The following is a 23780-nucleotide window of genomic DNA, read 5'->3' as shown; positions in this document are numbered from 1 at the left end:
TAAACAAAGAATTACCATTTAGCCAAGCAATTCCACTCCTACATATCCAAGAGAACTGAAAACATGTCTACAAAGAAGTTTGTACGTGAATGTCCATAGCAGCATTATTCTAAAAGCCAACAACTAGAAACAGCCCAAATGTCCATCAGCTGATGAATGGATAAACAAGATGTATATTCATACAATGAAATACTATTCAATCATGAAAAGGAATGAGATACCGATACATGCTACAACATAAATGAATCTTGAAAATATTAAGCTCAGTGAAAACAGCTAGATTCAAAAGGCCACATAGTGTATGATTCCATTTTTATGAAATATCCAGAATGAGCAAAACAATTGAGACAGAAAGTATATTGGTGGTTGCCAGAGATTGGAAGGACAGGGGAGGGGAATTGGGAAATTACCATCAGTGGGTAGTGGGTTCCTTTTTAGGGTAATGAAAATAATCCAAAATTAGATAGTGGTGTGGATTTCACAATTCTGTGAATATACTGAAAACCACTGAGTTGTACCACTAAATTGTCTGTATTTTAAGTATATATGAATATATACACACACATGCCCACACACACACTCTTTTATTGTATGTCAATTATACTTCAAGAAGGCTGTTGGAAAAAATAAGTTTGAAGAACAAATACATATTTGTATATAATATATACCTCTCTACAGACCACTTCTCACCTCTACCAGCACCACCATTCAAACCAAACTATCATCTCTGTGAAAACATTCCTCACTGATCATCCTGCTTCTAATCTTGTCCAACCCACTGTCCTTCCCAAGTCTCCATTGTCTGTGCCAAAGCTGAGTCCTCTTTTGAAAATGTAATGAGATCATGTCATTCACCTGATCCCAGATCTTCTGCTGGCTTTCCATCACACTCAGAGAAGCATCTGACTTAGACGTATGGCTCCAACCAATTTCCCTTGGAAAAATGGTTCCATGGCCAATAAAATTTTGAAAGTCTCTTTGAAGACAGACTAGTTCACAGTGATATATCCTGTCCCTTTTGCCTCAACCACAAGAAGTCCTTGGATTTGAGAACAAAGGTAGTAGTGTAGGAGGGCTAGAAGGACCAAAGTCAGGCACCCACTCAGTGTAGCCAGTTCTGTGCTCTTCCTGTCTAAACTTCTTAATAACATGTAGTTCGAATAATGGGCAAACTTGATCACAACACTCAAAAGAGCCTGACGCTCTCCTGCTCAGGCACATATCAAGTGTTTATTGAGAATCTCGCTCTGCTCTAGTGAGCGCTGTCCTTGAGTATCTGACTCCCAGAGTTCAAGTCCACCTGAAGAAGTTGGTGTGCATTATTCATTTGACAGTCATTTGGTTTTCAAGGACCCACTACTGAAAAAACTATGGGAGGTTTTGTGGAGGAGACAAAGGGGCTCAGATAATTACCAGTGTGGGTGACTCACGAGAACAGGTTCACAGTCAGGAAAGGAAGAAGAGCTTCTGATTTGGATCGATGAAGAACACCTTGCTTCCTCTTACCTCGTCTCCCATCTCCTCCAGGCAACAACTTTGAACTTCTCTTCCTGGGGGTCCACTATGACTCTGCTGCCTCCAAGATGACCAGAAGGCAGTAGACTTCAGTACAACGGAGACCCTGGGAGAGAAGCTAAAACTTTCCTTCTGGGGCTTGTTTATGTGTCATTTCCCTGTTTTCAGGAATGAGCAAGTCACCCAACCACGAGACCCAGCAAAACTGTAGGAAGCGCTGAGACGTTCAATTGTCTGTTTCAGATCGGGTACAGACCATGTTCCTCCTTCTGCTAATTTTGAGCGTGGGAATGCAGCTTCATCGGACAGCAGGTAAGAACGGTCGAATGGAGGGGGTCTGAGGAAGAGGAGTAAGCAGTTGTCCCCAGCTGAAGCCGATGATGAGAATGGGGTCCTCAGGCTGAAGTCTTTCTCTGAGAGGAAGTGGGATTACTCTCTATTACGTGCACAGTAAAAAGAATGGTGCCCAGGTGGCCTGTGCTTGCCTATGTCCCTGTCTTACAGAAACAATAACCATTGGGCAGATGGGGAAACTGGAATTCAGAAAAGTTATTTAATTTACCCAAGATTATGTAGTTAATAGACGCCACAGGCAAGCTTTCTACACAACTAACATCCTTTCTGCCTTACGGGGCAAGGTGATGTTGATAAACAAGCATGGCAGTCAGCCCCTAATCTTCCCGCTTTGGAATGGGATTTTGGAATTAAGTTTGACTATAGACATATATTCAATGTTGATACTGGATGTTCACAAAACCAAAAAGTATGTATGATGGAGTTTGCTGAAGAATTAACCAAAAGATGAGGTGCCCGAGTGGCTCAGTAGTTAAGTGTCTGCCTTCAGCTCAGGTCATGATCCCAGGGTCCTGAGATCGAGCGGTTTCTCCCTCTCTGTCAAATAAATAAATGATATCTTTTAAAAAAGAGAGAATTAACCAAAAGGAAAGTATAAACAAGTTGTATCTTGCTTTCTCCTCAAATTTAGAATTCTTCTCTGCTTTCCACTGTACATTATGCAGATGATATCCGTTCAAACAAATATTAATTACCTGTCTAAATTGGACTGCTTTCTCCTCAGGGGTATTTTTGGTTTTTGTAAGTCTGATCATTTCCCATCTCCCTAATTAAGGAGTTTTAACTTCCAAGGTTTCTCATAGAGGCTACCTGAGCGGCAAAATGTAACAAAAGGGTCTGAGGATGGATAAGAACGTTTATTTCTGGGGAAGGGGAGCAGTCCAGGATGAGGATTAAGAAGGACAATCTTTTTTTTTTTAAGATTTTATTTATTTATTAGAGAGAGAGAGAGCAAGAGAGGGAACACAGCAGCGGGAGTGGGAGAGGGAGAAGCAGGCTTCCCGCTGAGCAGGGAGCTCCGCATGGGGCTCGATTCCAGGACCCTGAGGTCATGACCTGAGCCGAAGGAGACGCTTAACAACTGAGCCACTCAGGCTCCCCAAGAAGGACAATCTTAACTAGTATGTTTCCCAGGTGTTCTGTTTTTTTTAAAAAACAAGAAATACACATTTATTTGTGTATTAAAAGAAGTATTATGCCCTTACTTGTCTATTAAAAGAAATATACAAAAATTATACTTGTATGATAAAAATAAAATTTTAAGATATAAGAATTATTTTCAAAAGCATTTGAAGGCATCAGGCTATAGCATCAGGTGTCTGAGGACAGCCGCAGTTCTCAGGGTGGCCACCCTGATGGCCTCCTCCCCCTCACTGCGCTTGTTCACCCCTAAACTTGCTCACCCCTAAACTCCCTCTCTTTGAGAAAGAAAAAAAGATAATATGGACTGAATCAGTATAATTCTTTATTACCTTCTCTATGTAAATTTCTATTTTTAAATTTTAAAAAGAATGCTTATAATAGCATTGTTAATCCTTCCAAAAAAGAAGCCCAAAACAACCAAATCCACATTGATCAACAGGATAATGCATAAATTGTGGTATATGAACAGAATGGAAAAATATACAGCGTTCAAATAAATTAATTGCAAAAATATGCAACTACATTTAAGAGTCTTAGTATCATAATATTGATTAAAAAATACAAAAAAAATCAAACACGGAATACAACATATAGTACAATGTCCTTTTTATAAACAATACATACCTATAGCTATATATATTGCAATATATCTATATATATGTATAATATATGTGTATAATGCATGTGATATGCATATCATAATGATATGATATAAGCAGTATATATATGTGTGTGTGTGTGTGTGTGTGTATATATATATATGATAGAGCTAGAAAATAAGCCAAAGATTAATAAACACAATATTCAGGATGCTGATTACCTTTGGTGGAGGAAGTAGATGTATGTCATTATTAATGTTCTGGTTCTTGGGGTAGGTAATGGATTCGCAGGAGTTCATTTTCTTTGATTTGGTATCCTTTAAAATTTTTTTTTTATTTAAACTTTTATGTTGTAAAAGATGCCACAGGCAGAGAAAACCACATGAAACAAGTGTAAACCATCATGTTGCCATAAGGTGAATGCTTGTAACCAGTCACCCATGTCAAGTGGTAGACCTGTACCAGCCTTCCCTGAAAACATTCCCCTGCCCCAGTCCTATATAACCTCCACCCCATAACACTCTACTGTCTACACTTTTCTCCATTAAAAAAATTTCCTAAATATTATTAAAAGAAATATTAGTAAGCACTCAGCAAAATATGTTCTTTATTGTTTCTGAATCAGCAAATACAGATATCGCTCATTTTAAAGTGAATCTATATATTTCATTGGACATGCTGTAATTTATTTAACCAGTCCTTTATTGAGAGAAATTACAGTTATTTAAAAAAAATCATTTCTTGCTAGATTAATGCTTGAAAAAAATGTGTTTCCTAAAGACTGTGATGAAGGCTGACTCTGAGTATGACCCACATAAAACATTCATCATGAACCCTTTCCTTACTTGCCTGTCTATGGGTGCTCTGTTCTGTTGTCTATCGAACAGCTTAAAGTTTGAAGAGGAAAATTGGCAGAATACATTTTCATTTCATTGTTTAAACATTTATTTATTTTCAAATTGACATAGAGCAACATTTAGTCTTTTTAATAGAAACATCTACGAGTTTTTGGCAAACACGTGATCATATAAACAACGCCACAGTCAAGATCCAGAACAATTCCACCACTTGCCAAGCAAACAAACACAAAACACTCCCCAACTCTTAAAGCGAGGTACCCACTGATCTATTCTCTGTCCTATAGTTTTAAATTTTCCAGATAATCACATAAATGGGATTATCTGCTACATACCTAGAGACGTGTTTTTTCTGGCTTCTTTCACTTAGCATAAAGCAATTGAAGATTTTATTCATTCATTCATTCATTCATTCATTAGAGAGAGAGAGAAAGCACAAGCAGGAAGCCCCAGGCAGAGGGAGAGGGAGGAGCAGGCTCCCCAGTGAGCAAGGAACCTGATGTGGGACTCAATCCCAGGACCTGGGATCATGACCTGAGCTGAAGGCAGATACTCCGACTGAGCCACCCATGCACCCCATCATAAGGCAACTGAGATTTACCCATATTTTTATAATATCAGGAGCTCATTCCTTTCTGTTGCTGAGTAGTATTCCCTTATATAGACCAAATTTTGCTTATTCATTCCCCAGCTGAGGGACTTTTGGGTTGTTTCCTGTTTTGGGCAATTATGAATCAAGTTACTGTAAGCGCTAATGTACAGATTTTGGTTAGAAAATATGTTTTCATTTCGCTTGGGTAAATACTTGGGAGTAGGATCGCTGGGTCATGTGGTAAGTATATACTTAATTTTATAAGAAACCAGCAAACCTCTCCATAGTAGCTGGACTTCTTTGCTCTCCCAGCAGCAAAGTACAAGCACTCCAGTTGTTGCATTCCTGGGAGCCCTTGGTATTGACATTTTTGTGTTTTATAAAGTCATTTTAATAGGTGTCTTGAAGTATCTCTTTGTGGCTTAATTTGCATTTTCCTAGTATGTAGTGAAGATAAGCATATTTTCACACGGACATATCCATATGCCTTCTTTGGTGAAGTTTGTATTCAAACTATTTGACCATTTTTAATTGGTTTATTCATTTTCTTACTTAGTTTTAGAGTTCGTTGTATAATCCAGAAGCAAGTCCTTTAACAGATGTGTGAGATGCAAGTATTTTCTCTCAGTCTGCGGCTCATCTTTTCATTCTCTTAACAGTGTCTTTTACACAGCAAAGATTTTAAGTTTGGTGGAATCCAGCTTATCTTTGTTTCTTACACAGACTATGCTTCTGGCATCATGTCTGAGAACTCTTCAGAGAGTTCTCAAAGAAAATCTCAAAGATTTTCTCCTATGTTTTCTTCTAAACACTTTATAGGTGTACATTTTACATTTAGGGTTATGATCCATCTTGAGTTACTTGTCACAGAAGATATAAAGTATGGGTTGAAGGTAATTCTTTTTCTTTTCCATGTGTGGATGTCCAGTTTCTTCAGCCTCTTTTGTTGAAAAGACTATCCTTTCTTTATTGAATTTGCCAAACATCAATTGGTCATATTTGCGTGGGTCTATTTCTGGACTCCATTCTGCATTCTGTTCTTTGCGTGTACGTTTTCCCTCATAGCACACTCTTCTGATTTCTGTAATGTTGTAATTCTTTTTTTCTTATGTTTTTATTTCAAAACCTAAGGTCATCTTGTAACCCAGACACGGTTAAGGGGAAATATTCATTTCTGTATTTTGTCATGCCTTGGAGGAAAAGTAGCTCCAATTATTATTCCTTTTATTCATATTTTTCCTTCTTCCTTCATCCTCCAGGGAGGGATAAAAGCCAGAGGGTCACATGACCATGGTGACACTTGAGGTCACTCTGGGGTGGGGATCACACCTTGGGTCACTCCACTTAACCTATCTTCAGGCTCTGAAACTACTTCTTCAGATCCCTGAGGTATACAAAGCAGAACTATCAGGCTGCAGAAAGGATTTCTAAGAGATGACATGTCCCCATGCAGTATTCCTACAAAGAGGAGTAGATGAGTCAGGAGCCCAGAGCAGGCTTCTATCCTAAACTAACAACTAGAGCTTTCTCAAGGCTGTGGTGTCAAGCAGACCCCACCTTTCAAGTTCATTAAGTACAGAGTCTGAAAAAACTTCAACTTCTGTTATTAAATGGAAAAAAAAAGTATAAAATTAGCTTGAAGGGGAAGCTATCTTGGGAGGTAATGCAAATGATTTGTTTTGTGTTTCTGGAGATGTGACAGGTGCTGACTCCTATAGATTCCTGATTGCAAATAAAAGACAATTTCCCTAAGAACTTTCAGAAAGGCTCCAGCATTCCTGAAGCCAGCTGCTTTCATTTGCTTAAAGAAAATGCATGTATGAATTTTTCATGCCCTGGCCAAATGTGTTACCCTTTAATTTACTCAGGGAGCCAAAATGAATGGGAAAACCTGCTTTGTTTTGCTTTTGTCTGCTTAATCTTGTAGTTCCAGAAACTTTCCAATGTTCTCCTTTGTCTCATAACTTCAGGAGTTCAATGCTAGGTTGAAGCTTAATATAATAACCTCTAATTTCAAGCTGTATTACAAAAGTACAGTCATCAAAACAACATGGTATTGGCATAAAAACAGACATATAGCTCAATCAAATGGAATAAAGAACCCAGAAATACACACACACACACACACACACACGCACACGCACACACACACACACACGCACATGCCCACACAAACCAAATTATATTTTCCTTACCATAAAGTTGAAAAGTATATCTATCTCCTTCATGGATGTAATGTATACACGCCAGTGGATACATTGTCGTATGTGTAGAGTTTTTAGTATGGGCTTTCAAGACACAGAGAGCACACAACACACAACTCCATGAGCTACCACTCTTGACCTTGGCCAAGTTGAATCACTTCTGTAAGCCTAAGTTTCACCCTCCATGAGATAGGCATGATAACTCCTGCCTTGCAGAGTTTGGGGAACATCAAAGGAGATGATGAAGTAAAGATTAGCCCAGTGTCTGCCTCACTGTGTTGAATAAATGTTGAGGTTTTACTCTGCTTCCCAGTGAGAGCCCAAGTGCAGGCTCATGTTAAAAGAATGCTTCTCAGACAGTGACGTCCACATGAACCACCTCCGCTTTGTTAAAAGGTGGAGTCTGCTTCTCTAGGCCTAAGGCCGGGCCTGAGATTGGAAATCCCTTGATTGCTTTCAGGTGAAGCTGAGGCAGGATCATAAAAGATATTTGCCTGTGCAGGTATTTTGCTTATCTAACCAATGCTTCCGAATACTCTGCATATTAGAAGCTTCCAAGGAAATCTTTTTAAAAAAAAAATGGATGCTGGGGCACCTGGGTGGCTCAGTGGGTTAAAGCCTCTGCCTTCGGCTCAGGTCATGATCCCAGGGTCCTGGGATCGAGCGCCACATTGGGCTCTCTGTTCAGCAGGGAGCCTGCTTCCTCCTCTCTCTGCCTGCTTCTCTGCCTACTTGTGATCTCTGTCTGTCAAATGAATAAATAAAATATTAAAAAAAAATGGATGCTGGCCTCACAAAAGGATTAAAATTTATATTTAAAGAATCCAACGTGGGGCCTGGTATTTTTTTAAAAAGCCTCCCGAGTGATTCCAATAATGGCCACAGTTGAGGCACCCTGCTTAGTGACTGTGATGTGCATCCAGGCTTGAGAAACATGTCTTCATGCAGTTGTTTGCAACTGTAATTTTATTGCCTCTGTAATTTACATCAAGTAAGAATAATTTAGGATCTTAAAAGCATATTGCATTTCCTGAATTCCTCGTTTTTATGGGGTAATCAAGCTCTCAGCTTGCACATCTTGGAAGATTTAATTGAGAAAAATTACACCAAATAACAATTAGTCCTCTAGTTTTCTGAGCTACTCAGATATTTGATTCAGGTTTGCTAATTACTCTTTCCTCTTATGAACATTAGCTGAAAAATATCACCTGCCTAAGAGGTAACATGCTTTATACCTACAACCCCTACACACTGCACAAAGCAGAGGAGAAAAGAAGCAAGCAGAAAATGGACTTTTGTCAAAGGCCCAGAGTGTAAAGAGGGGAGTTCTGCTGTCTGCTATGGGGAGTTCCAGAGGAAGTTACATTTTCTCTCTCTCATGAGAAGAAAGCCTAAGTGCGGTAGATAAATTTGCTAAATAAATTCAATAGAGGCAACACCCAAGGTCCTCTTACACTTATATATCAGACTTAGCAACTGAATTTACTTGCAAATCCCATTTATCTTCCCTGCTTCCTGCTGTATCATGTGTTAAAAAAAAAAAAAAAGTGAATTCCTGAACCTGGCACACAGAAGATGGTTGCTTATGTATTAGATGAATGAGTAAGTAAATATTCCTCTTCGGGCTAGAGTGGATTTGGTAGCAGGTAGCTCTGTTTTGGTTAAAAGAGGACTTAATAACTCAATGTTTGGAGGTGACCCCCATCAGAAAGGGATCTACCCTTAAGAGGTCCTTTTAGAGAGACCCAGAGTGAGAGTTATTACGAGTGGATTTCATGAATGGAATCATGCAGGAAATTCCGAAGCACGACTCTCTATTCACATGTGTCATTTCACAGTCTTCTCAACCTGTCCAGGCAAATGCGGGCGTGATCAGTAGTGTTTGACCGAGAAGCACTCATGTTCTAGACCTGCCCCAGCCCCAGCCTGCTGGCAGATGTGAATTCTTTCCTGTACTGCAAATCTGTCAGAAAGGCATGTTAATGTTTTAGTCGTGGTGAAAACAGGACTTGCAGGCAAAATGTAAACTCACCCACTTGTTCTTGAGAAAGCTCAAGTTTGGGCGTAACTACCAAGTGTGCTGTGTGATGCTTAAGAATGCCAGCCAGCTTGTGCCACATGGGCAAGTTGCAGTTTGATGAGAGGAAGACAGAAGTGAGTATGGTCAGGCTCATCCTCTCTTACTTCTCCCTCTTGCTGCCATTTGCCAAACCCTTAAGTGGAAGGTACTGTGTGCTAGGCGCTGAAGATACCAAAACAAACTCAGCCTGGTCACTACCTTCAAAGTCTTGCAGGATTGTAGGAGGAGAGACTCATGTCAGAAGAGAATTGCAATGTGAACCATTTAAGCAACAGGAAACCCAGAATTTACTAGTACTTTAAAATCTATTGCCCAGGAGGTTCCTGGGTGGCTTAGTCAGTTAAGCGTCTGCCTTTGGCTCAGGTCGTTATCCCAGGGTCCTGGGATGGAGCCCTGCAATGTGACGTCTCCCTCTCCTTCTGCCCCTCCCCCTCAAACTGTGCTCTTTCAAATAAATAAATAAAATCTTTCAAGAAAAAATCAATTGCCCAGGATGGTCAGGGAATGGGCTGTCCTGGTTAATAAAATATCACAGTTAATAAAGAATGGCCCTCGGGGTGCCTGGGTAACTCAGGGGGTTAATCCTCTGCCTTCAGCTCAAGTCCTGATCTCAGGGTCTTGGGATCGAGGCCCACATCAGACTCTCTGCTCAGCAGGGAGCCTGCTTCCCCCTCTCTCTGCCTGCCTCTCTGCCTACTTGTGATCTGTCTCTGTCAAATAAATAAATTCCTTAAGAAAAAAAAAAAAAAGAATGGCCCTTGTTAGGTCCATTATTAAACGAAACGAGACTGAGACAAAGTGAAAGTTATTTAAAGCTTTATTTTATGATAAGTGTTAGAAGTCAGACTGATTGGTCAGAGGAACGGGACTGAGACAAGGTGAAAGTTATGCAAAGCTCTATTCTATGCCAAGCATTAGAAGTCAGACTGACTGGCCAGGGCCGTCTCTGAAGAGAGCCACCACCCCCAGCTCACAGGCTCAAGAATTGACTGACTGACCGGTCAGGGCCACCTCCAAAGAGGGCGACCCCTCCCCATCTTACAGACTACCTTTTATAGAGCAAAAGTCTGGCCACACATAGGTGGCCAATGAGATTGTAGTCATGTTAGGTCACACGCAGGTGGCCAATTGAATTACAATTTACCCTATAGTAGCTGTTTGACTCAACCTATTACTCTGGTCAGAATTAGTGCTCAAGGTCGGCGCCCAAACTGTGAGGTTTACATTCTTTGGTGGTTAGGGGAAAAGTATGTGTGTTTCTTACTGATTGGATGTCTCCACCTGGCTGGACTCGTCCTTGTATTCTGGGCTCTGTTATCAAGAACTGGCCGACCTGGCCTTGTATTCTGGGCTCTGTTATTAGGAGCTAGCTGACCATATTTTACTGGTTCCCCAGACTTGCTTCTAAGTAAGTTCCTCTCGGGGGAGGGGTCAGGGTCAGTTTAAGTTTTACTGCACAAACAACAAAATGGCTTTTAGCCAAGTCTCCCTGGCTAAATAGGTCCTTACAGCCCTATGTTGCATATACAGATTACCACTTTCCTAAGAATTTTAACAGGGTACAAAAGACAGGAACCAGTGTTTGCTGACTGCCTATCCCCTGCCCAAATAAGGCACTGCATATGTGCCATTTTGTCTAACATTCACCACAGTACTTAGATGCAGATATTAATCTCGCACATTTATAAAGAGGCAGAGACTCACAGAGCTAAATGACATATTCAAGATCAAAGAGCTCATAATCTCACCCCAGTCGCTCTGTCACTAGACCCCAGGCTCTTACTGTACCACTTTTTGTAATAGTAAAATCTCCTTGAATAGCATATGCTTAGAAGCCACAAATATTTGTTGAATGGATGTCTTGACTAATTACATGAATGAATGAAGCAAGCTGTCCTAAATATAATTTGATCTAGTCTTTTGTCATCGTTCAGAAATTACTTTAAGATCTTGCCACACCTCTGTATAATGAATATCCATTCACTAATGATGGAGGTGACATAACCTTGTGCAGTTTCCCACAGTGTCTTCATGCATACACTACCTTCATTAGTTTTACTTTGCTTTACCACTCTTCATGCCGTTGTTTTTATAGAATTCCTTAAAATCAACTCAGCTTTTATTCTTTGAGAACAATGGAAAACAAGGATCACTGTTACTGGTAAACAGAGGATATAAGCAAAAATAAATGTGATGAAAGCAGTGTTACTAAATTCTACCCCGATACCTACAGCATCTGCCTGGGAACTTTCTCTTTTATTAAAAGGAGAAATAGCCATTATTGGAGGTGTGAGAATCTAGTTGCAAATTATATGTTACTTGAAGGGTTGAAACAGGATTAAAGAGGAAATAAATTCCTCTCTGAATAATTCAGTTCCCTTTAGCCCTTAATTCTACCTTAAATAAAATTATTTTGCATGCTTCGTATTTGCCTCATATTTTGGGAAATACTGTTGCAGTAACTATAGAATTTTAGCGAAACATCTAACTGGCTCCAAATTTTAACTTCACTAACTGTATGTCCTGGCGTGAACCTCTTTGAGCCAGTTTCCTCAACTGTAAAACAGTAATAATAATACATATTTCATGGTTGTATTTTCGGGATTAAATGATGTAGTTATAGAGGCCTAGCATGGTGCCTGGTGCATAGTAGGTATACACTAAATATTAGTTCTATTCTTCCTTTCTCCTTACTGACAAAAAAGAAGAACTTTGTCCAGTGGGCTGATGTGACACGGTGGTTAAGGGCACACCTGGGTCTAGATCCAGGCTACTTTCCTGTGCCTCAGTTTCATTTTCTTTTTTTTTTTAAGGTTTTTATTTATTTATTTGACAGACAGATCACAAGTAGACAGAGAGGCAGGCAGAGAGAGACAGAGAGGAGGAAGTAGGCTCCCCGCTGAGCAGAGAGCCCAATGCAGGGCTCTATCCCAGGACCTTGAGATCATGATCTGGGCTGAAGGCAGAGGCTTTAACCCACTGAGCCACCCAGGTGCCCCTCAGTTTCATTTTCTAACAAGAGGATGGCTCTACCTTGCTGGCTTTCTGGGGAAACTCAATGAGATTGTGTGTTGGCAGAGGACTAACCCCTAGTAAGAACTCAACAGATGATAATTATTATTACTCCCAGTCACGAGAGGAGGTCGTCTTTGGCAGGGTTGATATAATCTGATCCATACAGAGAAAATGAGCCTGGGTGAGAGGCGAGAAGACAATAATCAGCCACACAGGTGGGGCGTGTTGAGAGGAGCGAAGTAGCTCAAAACAGTGGATCAAGAGTTCCACTCTTGCCCAGACAGGACAGGGCACAGGAGAGAAAGGAGCCTGAAGGACAGCCCAGTTCGTGACAGGTGTCTCCCGGACCACGGGGGTGGGATGGGCCTCCTCAACTCCCACTCTGTACAGAACTGAGATGTGAAGGCAAACAATGGGAGAACGCCTTGTTTTTTGTTCAGCTTTATTTACAGTGACGGCCCCTAAGGAACTGTACACAGTAGACTATGGGAGCAATGTGACCCTGGAGTGTCACTTTGACACTGGAGGTCATGTGGAACTCAAAAACTTAAAGGCCAGTTTGCAGAAGATGGAAAACTATACATCCTTGCAGAGTGAAAGAGCCAGCTTGCTGGAAGAGCAGCTGCCCCTGGGGAAGGCCTCATTCCACATCCCTCGAGTGCAGCTGACGGACGCGGGCCAGTACCGCTGCCTCATCATCTACGGCCTTGCCTGGGACTACAAGTACCTGACTCTGAAAGTCAAAGGTGAGTAGTTTCCAGGGCGGGAATCTGTGGAGGCATCTGCACAAGCAAAAACCAGGAGGATGGTTGCACAGAGACGGGGCTATCAGAGAAAACAGAAGCACCTGCCCAGAAATATTTTCCTAACATCTGAGTATAAGGTAGCTGAGGTGAGGGTACGTCAGGGTAGGAGCTGCAGGAGTGATGTGGGTCTAGAGGGAAGGCAGGAAAGGGGTCCCTGAAAGCCGGGAGGGTGCCAAAGATAAGCTTTGCCTGCTCACAGTTCCCCCAAGGAACAACACTGGCTTGATCATTAAGCTCCTCTTTAAGAGAAACTTACTCCTCTAGTCCAGAGTTTTTCAAACCATGGTTTGCTGGCCATTCATGGAATAAAGCATGGGTTTAGTGAGTAGCAACCAGGTGGGTGTCTTTCTCCAAATAAAATGAATAGATCAGAAGGCATCACATAATAGGGCTGAACGTCGTTTCGTGGAACTCTTGTTTCAGAGATGGGGTGTGTGTGTGCGTGTGTGTTGGATTATGATGTAAAATATTTTTTCTCACTGTGGGACGCGGTCCCAAAAGTTTGGAGAACACTGCTCTAGTCCAAGCTTCACGTATTGCAAATGAAGCGGCCAAAGTCCAAGAAGCGAAGGGTGCTGGGCTTGGGGAACCCAGTCAGGTCCAATGCCGTCCCAGTTCCTCTAGACTGAGGGCTCTCCTCACCACAACACAAGCCAAGAACCTAAGTCTGAAGAAATCTTCAAGTTCGTGTTTACTTTGGAAAAGGCCATTTTGGGAAAGCCTTCTAACAAATACAAAAGAACAGACTTGGTTCTGTTCCTAGCTTGTGTCTTTCAGCCCACACTGACTTATCTGGGTTTTCTCTGTCCCCTCCCAGTCCCACCCAGTAAGCCTCAGAGGATCTGTACCGTCTTCTGGAAAGTCCATAGACTTCGGACCCTAAAGACCATGGACCTTGGTAGCAATGTTGTGACCTCATGATCTGGTACAAGGAAGGATAAACTGGGAGGATTAGACATGAGGGTAAATGTTTTCACCTGTGATCTTGGGCAGGTTATTTCACCTTTACAATCACAGATTTTTCTTATTTGTAAAAGGATACCATAGTAGTACCTCCCACAGAGGATTACTGTACAAATTTAAAAAGATACTGAACCTAAAGAAGTGAGCATGGTTCTTGACATGTGTTGAGTGTCTGGAGAGCTGGTCCAAAGACCTCCTCTCCCTTCAGCTCTCAGTAAGTCATGAGGAGAGTCATTAGCCTGGATGTAACTGCCTTCTCTCTTAATTGCATTTCCTGTACCCACAACCGGGATGAACTCCAGAACTTTGAAGTTTGTCTGATTTCAATTAATGGGAGGAAAGCAGTCTCTACATTCTCACGATCCTGTAATGAATTCAGTGTCTGCACTGCTAGTGTACTGCCTCCGTGTTTGTTAACCTCTGCTTGAATGCTATAATGCATTGTAGGGTCTCTGGGCAACCTGGGGCCAGTCCTTCAACTCCTCTCCAGCTGAGGGCTGCCCCTCCTTCCTGGGATGCCACGCTGCCAGCTTCATCACCTAGAGCAGAGATGGCTCAGTTGCAGACCAGTGTATTCCTTAAATCTTAATTATTTATTGTTTAAATCCTTGCTGCTCTTCAAACGATGGTATATGGGGATCACAAGATTTTCTGAGGGTTTGCAGGGGCCCGGGCAATTTTAGGAAATGAGTTTCTAATTCTTCCTCTTCCCTACGTATTCTTTCCCCAAACTGAGTGTGCCTGAGAATTAGGCTTCCAGGCAAGTCTCTTGGGGTTCCCCTAAAACACTTCCTCTTTTATCATTGGCTTCTTCCATTTCATAAGAAGTGTACTTCTCACCAATGTGGTGTGTTGCCTCGGGGTGTAGAAAAACTCTACCTTGCTAAACAAAAGACTAATCAGAAATATTGATACCTTACCAAACTAATGACTAACAAATCCTTCTGCAGAACAGGTGATGCCAAATTCTGTTTTCAGCAAAGCTGGAGGAGGCCCTAATATAGTTAAGGGCTGATGCTAAAAAATGAAGTAGGGGTTGTTGTTTTTTGTTTTTGTTTTTGTTTTTGCCGTATAAATCATAAGGCTTTTGAGCATGAAATGACATCTCTATAACAAAACTCCTCCCACAACCACTTACTTGTTCGTATGAGCAAGTTTCCTTAGCCTTTCTTGTCATAAAAATGGAAAAATTGAAATAGAGCTGAGGCTAGTCTTGCCTCATTCCAACAACCATATGCATCCTTGGATACATGAACAAATTGAAAAAGAGAGCCCCACCCGTCCCCTTAAGGGATACATTTCCAGAAAACCTTTATCTTTTTTTTTCAGTGTTCCAAGATTCATTGTTTATGCATCACACCCATGGAGGACATTAGGAGAAGGAAAACGCTTATCTTTTAATCACATTATCAATATTCATAATATTTTACTTTTTGATTTTAGGTGTTCTGATAATAGAAATTAGATTTCAGTGCAGAAGGAAACTGAACACTTGAAGCCTTGTGATCACAAGCAAAAAATTAATCTCAATAGCTATACCTATTTCGTTGTTGCACAGAAATATAAGGATCCCCAATACAACATGTTGAGATTGGATAGAACCCTATAGAAAAAGTGGAATGGGAGCTGAAGGTCATGGAATGAAACAGTGTGAAAAAGAGATAGTTTAAAGCTCTGACCATTACAGGAGAATTTTTAAAAAGATTTTATTTATTTATTTGAGAGAGGGAGAAAACACGCAGGGAGAGAGAGAGGGAGAAGCAGACTCCCTGCTGAGGAGGGAGCCTAATTTGGGACTCAATCCCAGGACCCTGAGATCATGACCTGAGCTGAAGCTGATGCTTAGCCGATTGAGCCTCCCAGGTGCCCCTACAGGAGAAATTTTTTTCTTTTTTTTTTTTTTAATTTATTTGACAGAGATCACAAGTAGGCAGAGAGACAGGCAGAGAGAGAGGAGGAAGCAGGCTCCCCGCTGAGCAGAGAGCCTGATGTGGGGCTCGATTCCAGGACGCTGGGATTGCGACCGGAGCTGAAGGCAGAGGCCCCAGCCCACTGAGCCACCCAGGTGCCTACAGGAGAATTTGTATATGTATTTTTCCAAGGATGGGGGCGGTGTATAAAAGATACCTCCTTTGATATCTAGACAGCATTAGGTACATATGTAAGAGGGAAATCATTGTTTTACTTAAAATATATAATGTTTATAAAATGATAAACATTATATATTTTTCCAGTACACACACTTAGAAAAGATTTTAAGAACCTACCTAATAAATGTGTGAGATGGTGCATACTGTGTCACAGCCTTTAAGAGGAATGCAAGCAAAAACAGGAAAAGTTGAAGACCATCACCTGAGAGTATCCTATCCTGATCAGGGGAGACCCGGTGCCTCAGTTAGGATCTGCTTCAATAAAACAGGACAGGAAGAAGTATGTGCTTTTTCCTTAAAATGCCTGATCTATGGCATCAACTTGAAAACAGGTTTATAGCACCTACTTTGATATCTGGGCAGTAGTTGATATTAAATATAGTGAAAAGAGAACTACTTTTTTAAAAGCACAGGAAAAACAGTACTAGGTAGAAGGGCTAGAGAGTCTAAAAGACACAGGATCACAGGGTTCTGACAGGCAGCTGTAACGAGGAACCTGTCTGAAAGAGGGTAGGGAGTGAGGCTGAAGAGAAGAGGCCAGAGAGCCCAGGGACTGAGCCCGCAGGCTGAGAACTGGCCTGAGCCAAGGATCCCAGACAGACACAGAAGTCCTGGGAACAGAAGGGCCAAACCGGCCCCCAAAGCCCTAGTAGGAAATGAGGAGGGGGATGGGAGAGCGCCAACCCCCAGAGTGGACTGAGGCTCACAGAAGTCTTTCAAACCCACAAAAAGGCCCAGGCTAGATGGGAGTTTGACTTGAGCGAGCAGAGGAAGGAGGCAACAAGGCTTCCATTTTCTCTCACCATGGCCTCTACCCGGAGGAGGGGATGACAAAGGACCTGGAGAGGAAACAGCCCAAGGGAAGCAGGGCAGCCTTGAAAGGATAAGGGACAGTTGGCCTCTGGACCTAGAGAAAGCATTGGCTTAAAGCACTTAGTGATGGGGCTAAGTCTCTCCCTTTCCTCCTTTGGGGAAACAGAAGGGTAATAAGGAAAGCTGGAGTTTGGGACAATTACGTTCTGAATTCCGCAGTGGGCAAAAGCTCCTGGGGAGTACAAGCTGTGTAACCCGAGGTTCCTTCCGAGGTCATCTGACCGAGGAATTGGGAGCAAGCCTAAAAGATTTCCCTCAGCGATTCCTAGAAACCTGCCTACATTCTGTAAGACCAAGGCGTATGAAACTACGTTTTTTCACCTTCATTACAATCTTACAATGATAGAGCAGATAATACCACCTGCTGCTTATCTTTATTCCAGAGATGCCAGAGTGGCCAGTCGCGTAGGGATCCTTCAGTCAAAGACGACCAGGGAGACAGAAACCATTCAAACCGGCAGAAATTTAAATTTGAAAACAGAAATTCTTTTACTAGAACAGAGTAACTAATCAGGGGGAACAGGGAGGCAAATCAGCAATTAGCAATAAGGAGAAGCTGCTGCCTGCACTGGACTGGAGGGGGAGGGAGAGGAAGAGGGCAGGGCTGATGGAGCTCAGCGGCCAGAGTCACGGAGCAGATACTAGAACCACAGCAGGCCCATCCAGCGGCAGCAGGAGGAAGGAAGCTGTGGGGGCTGCTGGAGAGGCTCGTGGAGCATAGGGCATTGGGGGGAAACACCGTAACTTCTCCCTCCTGTTTGCCCTCCAGACTTGCCCTCCACTGTGCCTCCTGTGGGCTGTCAGGAGCCTGGGAGACACGGCCTGCAGGAGTCGGCCTTCACACAGTGCAGAGCAGAGCAGAACACTTGCGGGATGGATCTGAGGGCAGACAGGCCCAGGATCCACACAGCACACATCTTGTGCGTAAACTGGTAAAATGTGAGATGAATGGTGGTGTAGTTGACCAGAACTGTAACACACTCAATAGCTGCTAGGTGTTGACTCAAGGCTGACAAAGGGTGATGGATGCTTTTGAGTCAACCAGGAGACAGTCTGCAGGTGCCCACAGAGTTGTTATAGCCAACAAAGCTGCACCTGGATCATTCATTTAATAACATTTATGACTTTAGGCTGCATGAAAACCCTATGTGGGCCTAAAATGTGCTCAACAAGTGGAAGTAATTAGTCATCCTGCACTTCATACTGCTTAGGTAAAATCTGGAATACAGATCATGTTACATTGGCAAACAAAGTGAATCCAAAGACTGGTATGTGGAACTGGGTCTAAAAACTGTCCTGTGAGATATGGTTGAAGAAAATAGGCATGTTTTACCCAGAAGGGAAAGACTATATGGAATCTTGCCACTTACCTTCAAATACCCAAAGGATCATATGCTAATATTAATTGAATTTTTACTATGCTCTAGGCACCTAGCTCTTTCAATCACCCTAACACCTCTGTTAAGGATAGGTATTATGATACCTGGTTATAAAAGGAGAAACTTGAGGGCTTTAAATGTCATGTAACCAGCCCTTGGCTCAAGCCTAATCTAACCACATTCTTAACTACTATGTAGCTCATACATTGACTTAGTAAACCAGACAGTTATCAAGGAGTTGAAGCTGCCAAGAGGCAAAGTTTGACTTGGGAGAAGAATGATCTTTCCAGTGAAAGTTTAGCTTTCTTAATGTCTAATCATGGTAATGGCCGCTCCTAGCAGGAGGAGTTTCCATTTATAGATGTATTTAGCCAAAAGTTAGTTATCTAGCAGCTTACCGATATCAGAAAAGATAATCTTTAAAAAAAAAAAAAAGGAAGAAAAAAGAAAAGGTAATCTTTATTTTATTTATTGTTTTTTATTTATTTATTTATTTCTTTTATCTTTATTAAAGATAAAAAGGGACATTTCATCATGATAAAGAAGTCAATATGAGAGGGAGACCTAACAGTCCTCAATGTGTCCATGTCTAACAACAACTTCAGAACATACAACACACACACAAAAAAAAAACACAAAAAAATTCTCTAAAAGCAGAAATAGATCCACAATCTTTTGGAGATTTCAACTCTATTACAACAGGTAAAGTAAACAAAAAAGAAAATAGAAGAATTGTGTAAACAGCGCCATCTTGGCCTATTGAAGCGTGTGAAACTTATACCCAACAACAGCCGAGTAGGAAGTTGGACTCATTTGAATTGGAAGATCACTTTTAGCTCTGAAATTCTAAAATTTACTCATCTTTTCCTAAGAATAGCCCCCTTGGTGCAGCTTCCCCATTGTGTGTGGCTGATAATGATGCCTTTCCCCCCACTTCCCGAATTGCACAAGGCTGTGGAGACATCTTTAATATTGTATACATGCAGGTTGTAAGCGCCCATCCCTTTTCCCAACCTTGCTGGTTCTTCTAGTTGAACATCTCTCTCATCTTCTCCCTCATTTGTATATCTCAGGTTACAGACTCAGCCTCCCTTCTGATTCTTGACCCTCCTACCGATGAAATCACCTCTCAACATGGCCCCCAAGAGCAGCTTCTTATTCTGAGCTCCCCTGCAGGAATGGGCCAGACCTTCATATGCAACACATTGCATCCATTTGTTCTCCCTCCCTCCCTCCCCCAAAGACCCCAGCGCTTACAGAAATAATCTGCACTGTAATAGGATAAATGATCATAAGAGGACATCAAACCAAGGGGAAATAGTATAGAAAAATAAAATGAAAGATAAGTGAGTCCTCAAAATGCATGCTTCAGATACTGTTAAATTGCCAGAGGTAGATCAAAATTGGCCTAAAGGAGACTGGTAAGTCTATCAGTTCAAGTCCTCACTAGGCTGCTTCAAAACCTGATTCTCCTCATGTTCTACTAGTCCTGTGTACCCCTAAGTTCCCGCCCTTCCTGTGTCTGTTGCTCCATCCCCAAACATTTTGCTATTACATAGACAATCATCCTCTTATGAAGATTCCTCTTATGATGATTCAGAATAATGTAGCCATGAAGGGCATGAGTTCAAGTCCCCCACCCCACCCCAGATTCCAGCTGTTTCCCTGTTTATAAAATAGGAAAACGAATTTTCCCTAACTCCTAGGGTCCTTACAGAGTTTAAATGAGGTAATGTATGTTAAAGAGATAGAATCAGATTTTAGAGCCACTCACCTCTGTTCCTCTCTAATCTATACGTACAAGAATCAATAACCAAATGGGAAATGAACTCCATTTTTTAAATTCATAACCAGATGAGCACATGATTTTCTCCTTTCCCTTCTCCCAGCTTCAGGGCTTCTCTGGTGGTCTACACTGGAGAACATGACTTGGGGCCTCTTTTTTCTTGTACCCTCATCTTAGCTTGGAGTTCAGGTTTGCAGAAGACCCTGAAGTTACTCATCTATCCAGCGTCATGGGTAAGAAACTTCACCTCACCCATCCAGTTATAGCAGAAGGTGGGAAACCATGAACAGGGAAGATATCAGATTTTTTTGAGCTAGGCCAGCCAATGGGCCCAGCTGAGTATGCTTTCCTACATGGAGGCAAGAACTTAAGAGAGGGCTGTGGGTTGTGAACCGTGCTTCAAGACTCAGTCACCCAGTCCAGTGAACTGTGACCCACTGAGCATCTTTGACCATAACTAATCAAATTAGCAACTCTTAACACAGGGACACAAAGGGGCAAAAATTGTGAAGAGGGGCCTGAACATTCCTTTCCCCTCCGCAGGATGTAAAATCACAGGGCACGAAGCTGACCACCTAGAAAACCCTTAGTACTTCACTGTTATCGTGATTTTAAGTTAAAATCGCTTTTCACAAAGGGTGTGCTCATTTCTACTCCTCCCAACAATTTAAGAAAAAAAAATAATTTTGTCACCCCTGTGCCATATATGCGATCAAAATTTGTATCAAAATTCTGTTTCTTAAATATTTCCTACCTAATGATAGCTAGTATGCATTTCCTCTTCCCTTCACTGAAAAATCAACAGGTTACTTCTCGTATTCCCTGGTATTTGCATGTGTTGTCAATATTTGTTTGTTTTAGGCTATCATCTAAAATAATTGGACAATTTGTCCTTGTGTCTTCCTATTGCTTTCAATGTCACTTGTATTTATTTTAGATCTGTTTCCTAGAGGGCAGGGAGTGATGTTTGATTAATTCACTCAGCATGTACCACAAGTGTGTGTGGCTCACTGTGTGTGTGTGTGTGTGTGTGTGTGTGTGTGTGTGTGTGTGTGTGTTTTGGATAGGAGAAGCAAGTAATAGATATAGTCAAACTACTTATAGACAGACTCTAGGTCTTTATTTTTTCTCCTCCTAATCTCACAGAGAAGAAAGGAAAGAGCGAAAGTGGGAAGAGAATTTTCTCCTGTAGAAGCAGCAACAAATAAACCAAGAATGTGGGGGTAATCAAGTGATTTTATTTATCCCCCTCTCTTTTCTCCAGTCCTCAGCTGTGAGATAATTTGGAATAATACAGGAAGCCACAGAGTGTGGTGGGATAAAGTACTGTTGAGATGTGCAATCAGACTTCCGGTGTGCAAACATCGACTCTCCCAGTTATTAGCCCCGTGACTCTGGGAAGAATTCTCAATCTCACTTCAGTTACTTCCAACAAAAATTGGGACTATCAACAATGCCATTTTTGTTATAAGAATTATATCATTCAGTGTAAATAGGGTTCTATGTGAGACAAAGAAATGTGTAAAAAAGTAAGGCCATTATTACTTAGTATCGATAATGATAATTTTATTCATTCCGCATGTTATCAAGTCCAAAGCCGTCTCAGAACCAGAAAAGAAAGATTATTTCTTTTTCTTCTTTTATTATCCAGCTTCCTACAAGAAAATAAACACTTATTTACTTAGGATCCCGGGGGTAGATGAGGTAGAGCTCACCTGCCAGGCTGAAGGTTATCCGTTGGCAGAAGTATCCTGGTCAAACATCAGTGTTCCTGCCAACACCAGCCACATCAAGACCGCTGATGGCCTCTACCAGGTCACCAGCATTCTGCGCCTCAAGCTGCACCCTGGAGGGAACGTCAGCTGTGTGTTCTGGAATGCTAACATGGACGAACGTTTTTCAGCCGTCATTGAATATGGTGAGAGTGGTAAGAGTGGCTCCCCCCTTCCTAACTCCCTCGGTCAGGGTTTAGGCAGGAAATAGATGGCACACTCAGAATGAGTCATTTGAGGACAGAGGGATGAAAGACCTATGTATGAAGGTGTGGCAGGATTTAGAGAAGCTAGTAAGCATATTGCAGGACCCTGGGGCTTCCCCAGTCAGAGAAGCAGTTACCACTGTTGGAGGGATTACTGAATCCTGGGAAAGGGAGCTGCAGGGAAAGTGCCCCTTGACAGGAACAGTGGCCTCCAACAGAGGGACTCTGCCACCTGTAACAACTCTGTGTGATGGAAGCTGGGTAAATGAACTCCCCAGCCTCCGCCTCCTCCCACCCCCCAATCTCCTGCTGGTGCCTCCCATTGGCTGAAGCCACTAGAAGTCAGAAAACAAGGGAGTCCACTGATGTGTTCCATAAAGGTCAACCTCTCAGAGCTCAGAGCACAGTGTGGCAGTGTAGAGAATGGATCTGAAGAGGAAACAGAAAATATCCACAAAAGCGAGTCGCTATGACTCAGGTGCAATGCAAGGAATCAGCAGGATGAATATTACTTTGCTGGCTTTGCTGATAATCAAGTGGTTATGGGGATTCCAAGGAAAACTGGTCTTTTGTAAAATCAGAGCTTTTGCTGAGTATGCTGAGTCCCACCCTTTAGATCTTCAGACACCAGGACAATTTCACACGATTTTGGGAGTCTGACTATTTTTTATTTGCCGAATAAGACCATTTATTTGCTAAGTAAGAGCAACTTATATCTAGTACCAAAATTCTTTCATAAGAGGTCATTTTATCACCAAGCACGTCATAATTTTCCTAGTGCTCCTATAACAAATTACTGCAAACTTCATGGGCTTAAGACAACATTAATTAACTTATGCTTCTGAACATCAGAAATCCAAAAGGGGCTGTGCTGGGTTCAAACCAAGGTGTTGATAGGGTGACAGAGGCTCTAAGGGAGAGTTCCTTTTTTCATCTTTCCCAGTTTCTAGAGACCTGCCTTTCTTAGTTCATGGTTCCTCCCTCCCCCTGCAGAGCCAAAAGCTACATCCCTCAGACCTCTGTTTCTGTGTCCTCACATCTTTCTTTAATTCTCCTGTCTCACTCTTCCACCTTATAAAGACCCTTCTAATTACATTGGATGCCTTCCCACAACCCAATAATTCAGGTTAACTTTCCCATTTCAAGGTCCTGAATATAATCACATCTGCAAAATCCCTTTTCCCATGTGGGATAACATGTTCACAGGTTTCAGGGATTCAAACATGGACCTCTTTGAGGGGACTCAGTATTCTCCTACCATACCAGCAAAGGACATAATCTCCAAATAAAGGACAGTCCCTAGCACTACTTAAATATGACTTTATAGAAAATTTACTGTGTTGTCATTGTATTTCACCTTTTGCCCTTCATGTTAGACAAAACAGAGCGTGTGATAGGAGCTTGTGTAGCATCTAAGTATTTAAGTGGCGGCCTCAGGGAGCAAAAAGGAGAGGTTGGGGAGATTCGGACAGAGCAGAAGGAAAAG

The 23780-nt window shown here is 41.9% G+C and overlaps 1 protein-coding gene across 2 annotated transcripts in view; it reads left to right on the top strand.

Annotated features, from left to right (window-relative positions):
• PDCD1LG2 (programmed cell death 1 ligand 2) overlaps positions 1 to 23780 on the top strand; it is a 54602-nt gene that overhangs the window by 9294 nt on the left and 21528 nt on the right. The window contains exons 2-4 of one of the 2 annotated variants that reach the window (XM_032866495.1): positions 1759 to 1827; positions 12800 to 13105; positions 21968 to 22243. In XM_032866495.1, coding sequence (XP_032722386.1) covers positions 1759 to 1827; positions 12800 to 13105; positions 21968 to 22243 — 651 coding nt within the window. The remainder of the gene's footprint in view (positions 1 to 1758; positions 1828 to 12799; positions 13106 to 21967; positions 22244 to 23780) is intronic. The other variant, XM_032866494.1, reaches the window with a different exon arrangement.

This window comes from Lontra canadensis, unplaced genomic scaffold, assembly GCF_010015895.1.
Source record: "Lontra canadensis isolate GAN:19392208 unplaced genomic scaffold, GSC_riverotter_1.0 scaffold31, whole genome shotgun sequence".
Taxonomy (NCBI): Eukaryota; Metazoa; Chordata; class Mammalia; order Carnivora; family Mustelidae; genus Lontra; species Lontra canadensis.
The sequence above is the reverse complement of the archived record's forward strand: the minus strand, read 5'-3'. Positions and strand labels throughout refer to the sequence as shown.